The sequence below is a fragment of the Gavialis gangeticus genome, unplaced genomic scaffold (assembly GCF_001723915.1).
Source record: "Gavialis gangeticus isolate Ggan-Ray unplaced genomic scaffold, GavGan_comp1, whole genome shotgun sequence".
Taxonomy (NCBI): domain Eukaryota; kingdom Metazoa; phylum Chordata; order Crocodylia; family Gavialidae; genus Gavialis; species Gavialis gangeticus.
This window is the reverse complement of record NW_017728991.1, coordinates 106,380-109,955: the sequence shown is the minus strand read 5'-3', so window position 1 is coordinate 109,955 and position 3,576 is coordinate 106,380. Positions and strand designations below refer to the sequence as shown.

Here is a 3,576-nt window from a genome sequence, read left to right as displayed (position 1 = left end):
AGCGCAGAGGATGAGCCGATGCAGAGGGTGGGAGAAATCGAGCAGCTTGATTTGAGGAAAGGGAAGCGTCTCATTAAAGCGGCTCTGTGCCGTCAATTGAACACGTGGGGCGAGGTGACGTTTTAGTGGGGAGAGGAGGCGAGGGGGGGGGTGGGAAGAAGGAGTATCTCATTGCAGGTGGGGTCCCCTGGGCTTGTGGCACGTGACGGGTGCCAGCCAGGCCTGCTTCTTGCCAGCACTGGGTGTGGTGCTGGCGAGCCCTTCCCATCTCCTGGGTCACGGGGGATGGCGGCCTGGAAATCCAGGAGCCTGTCCTAGAAGTGGGGCAGGGGGTGCCTGGGCAATGCCTGGGGGGGATTGGGGCTGCATGGTGCAACTGCTGTGCTGCTCTAATTGCTTACGGGCCTTGGCCCCGCCACCCTGTGCTCATGGAGGGGCCGTGCCAGGCTCCTCCAGCTCGCCCTGCTGGCCGCGGGCTTCCTTTGGCCCAAAACGCAGGGCCTGGAGGCAAGCCCCAGGCCGGGGTAGGGCTGGGGGCACACGGCACCGGGCAGAGCTAACAGCCAGCCTGGGAACCAGTCCTCCAGCAGCCCTGGCTCTGACTCAGGGAGACCGCAGCAGGGCTGCCGGCTCTGGCTCCGCCGGGTGACTCACTCTCACATGCCGTGCACAGATGCTCAGCAGTGGTGACGCTGGGCTCTGGAGTACTGGCACGGCCCCTGCCCCTTGCTCACCCTGTACACGCGTGCGCACGTGCACTGAGTGTTACGTCTGCCCTTCCCACAGGCAAGTCGGAGGGCAACGGCAAGATGCACATCACGCTGTGCGACTTCATCTTCCCTTGGGACTCTCTGAGCGCCACCCAGAAGAAGAGCCTCAACCAGAGGTACCAGATGGGCTGCGAGTGCAAGGTAAGCAGCGCCCGTGCCTGGGAAGATGTGGAGACGTAAGAGCAGAGGCTCTGGGGATCTTGGCTGCATCGTTGCTGGAAGCACTAGGGGAGAGCACGTGGCCAGCCAGGCCCTGTCCTTTAGGGATCCTGGGGTCCACCGGGCAGGCACGTGGGGATGCCATGGCTGAGCCCACTGGAGATGCCAGACCAGGGCACTTGGGGTGGTGGTGATGGAGCCAGTCACTCCTGGTGTGCTGGCCGCGGGGAGGGCGTGCAGAGGCCCTGGCAGGGCGTAACGGGGTCCATTGTGCCACAGATCTCGCGCTGCCCCTCCATCCCCTGCTTCGTGTCCTCCTCGGACGAGTGCCTCTGGACGGACTGGGTGACAGAGAAGAGCATCAACGGGCGGCAGGCCAAGCACTATGCCTGCATCAAGCGCAGCGACGGCTCGTGCGCGTGGTACCGGGGTGTGGCCCCGCCCAAGCAGGAGTTTCTTGACATCGAGGACCCCTAGCCCCCGCCAGCAGCTGCATCCCCGCGTCCAGTAGCAAAACCTGCGAGACATTAGACTGGTCCACCCCTGACATCACCTCCCGGAAACAGCATGAAAACCCAGTGCCCTGCGCGGGCGACTGACCCCTCGGGGGGAGGGACCCGCACCCCAGCCCACCCCCATGCTGCACCCCCCTCGCGGAGGGCCCATGCCGCGCCGTCCCGGGGAACCTGCCGTGCCAGGCCCCAGAGCCGCGGTGGAGGGCGGGGGGTGACCCTGTAGCTGGTCTACTGGGCCCCCCGCCCAGCGGAGCACCCTCCCCATGTTGCTCTAGCCCCACGTGCCTCTTGATCCCATCTCCACCATTGAGCCAGCGTCCCCCACCAGTCCCGTCCCCACTCAACACAGACACCCCCTTGGGCAAGAAGGGAGCATCCCTGCTCAGGTCCTGCCCCCCAGAAATGCATCCCCAGCAGCCAAGTCTGCAGCCCTCTGCCAAAGGGGATAAAGGCCCTTGTGATGGATGGGACATCCCAGGAGAGGCCCTGTAGCATCGGAGGGGGCAGGACTGTCCCCTGCCCGCTTGCTCCCAGGAGCTTTTGGGTCTCGGTTCCCCCAGTTAGCGGATGCTGCATCGGGGTGAGGGGGGACAGGCGGGCACGGGCCCTGTGGTCGCACCCCCAAGTGTTAGGAAAGAGCAGGGAGCAGACGGGGCTGCGCGTGCCACCGCTCCCAGCGGGGAGCTGGTAGACTCATCTCTGTGCCATTTCCATCATGCTAGTGCCAGAGCCCCTCCCTGCAGCCTGCTGGAAGGGTCTTGTTGCCACGCAGCCCCTCAGGTCAGATCGTGCTCCATGCAGTGTCTCTGGTGAGGGCTGTGGGGGGGGGAGGTTGGAAGAGGCTGAGCTCCCAGCCCTGGGGCAGCGGGATGCTGAGGGTGACCCTCCTGGCCTCTGGTGCCAGCCGCCGCGTGGGCACAGATGTCCAGATGTGTCTGCAGTGCAGAGGGAGAACCGCGCACGGGACCCTAGCGTCCGCGCTGGCAGTGGCTTGTGCCACGAAGCCAGGAAGCATGTGACCATGAGAAGACAGGCAGGCAGGCAGGCCCCTCTCCCAGACTGAGGACACACGTGTGCACACACCACGCACAGTGGGCACGTCACAGCTGTCCACCCACCCTTGACCCCTTTCTGAGCCAGTTCCCCTGCCGCAGCGCCGGGCAGCCCTGTGGCCAGCCTGTCTGGGGCACCGGCAGCCCTGGCTGCACCTTCATCCCTTCGAGCGTCCCCAGGGCCTCCCTGCAGACCTGCTCCTGGGGCATTTTCATGCTGTACATCCATGTAAGGTCACTAAGATGTCACATTGGACCAGTCTGGGTGATTTCCATATAGATAGAGAAAAAAAAAAAAAAAGAATAACCCACCCTCTAATCAATCCAATATAAGACTCCTGTTTGCTTTCTGTATGGTTATATCATGTGTGACATTTACTCCTGTCTCTGCTGACACTCTCTCTTTGACTTCCATGTTTCGGTTGGTTTGGCATCCGCTCATTCCTGTGCTGTAATGTTTTTATTTCCTCGTTAGGTGTTAGAATTGCACTTATTTTTGTAAAGGGTTTCTGCCTTGGAAGCGTTCAATGCCAAGTGGGAAGAACGGCGAGGAAACCTGTGGAGGGTTGAGTCCTCCGAGTCTGCCCGTTCTCCGGTGTTCGTGTTGCGCCCTCCCCTCCCCTCCCCTGAGCACGCAAGTCCTCAGCCGCTGGGACTCGGAGATGGGATACGCCGGATCCTGGCTGGGCCCCACAGGCGGTCGTCTGCACGCGCCGCGCACAGAGCACCGGCCCAGATCCGTGCGACGGGACCCAATGTCTCGATTCTGCCCAGGGGCCTCGGCACCGCTGCCGCCTCCTGCCCCGCGCCATGCAAGCAACTCAAAATACTTAAAAAAAAAAAGTTTACAGGATAGTTATTTTCAGATCTTTGCTTGATCAGTATTAAGATAAGAAAAGTATCTAACTCGCCGCCATAATTTAAAGCTTTGGGGGGGTGGGGGTTGGTTTATTGTGTTGGGGGGGTGGGTTGAGCAATATGTTTTTGCTGGACTCTGAAGTCTGAGACCTTCTTGTGCTGGAAACACATGAAAGTTGTTGAATAATGACAAGCAGACTGTGCATGTCTCTGATGCTTTGT

The 3,576-nt window shown here is 61.4% G+C and overlaps 1 protein-coding gene and 1 long non-coding RNA gene across 2 annotated transcripts in view; both read left to right on the top strand.

Annotated features, from left to right (window-relative positions):
• TIMP2 (TIMP metallopeptidase inhibitor 2) overlaps positions 1-2,078 on the top strand; it is a gene marked incomplete at its 5' end in the record, with an annotated part of 7,531 nt that extends 5,453 nt beyond the window's left edge. The window contains 3 exons of the mRNA XM_019514888.1: positions 139-177; positions 787-911; positions 1,209-2,078. Coding sequence (XP_019370433.1) covers positions 139-177; positions 787-911; positions 1,209-1,406 — 362 coding nt within the window. The remainder of the gene's footprint in view (positions 1-138; positions 178-786; positions 912-1,208) is intronic.
• Positions 2,079-2,247: 169 nt separating this feature from the next.
• Positions 2,248-3,576, top strand: part of LOC109296161 — a 6,510-nt gene continuing 5,181 nt past the window's right edge. The window contains exon 1 of the long non-coding RNA XR_002096905.1: positions 2,248-3,460. This is a non-coding gene — a long non-coding RNA (uncharacterized LOC109296161). The remainder of the gene's footprint in view (positions 3,461-3,576) is intronic.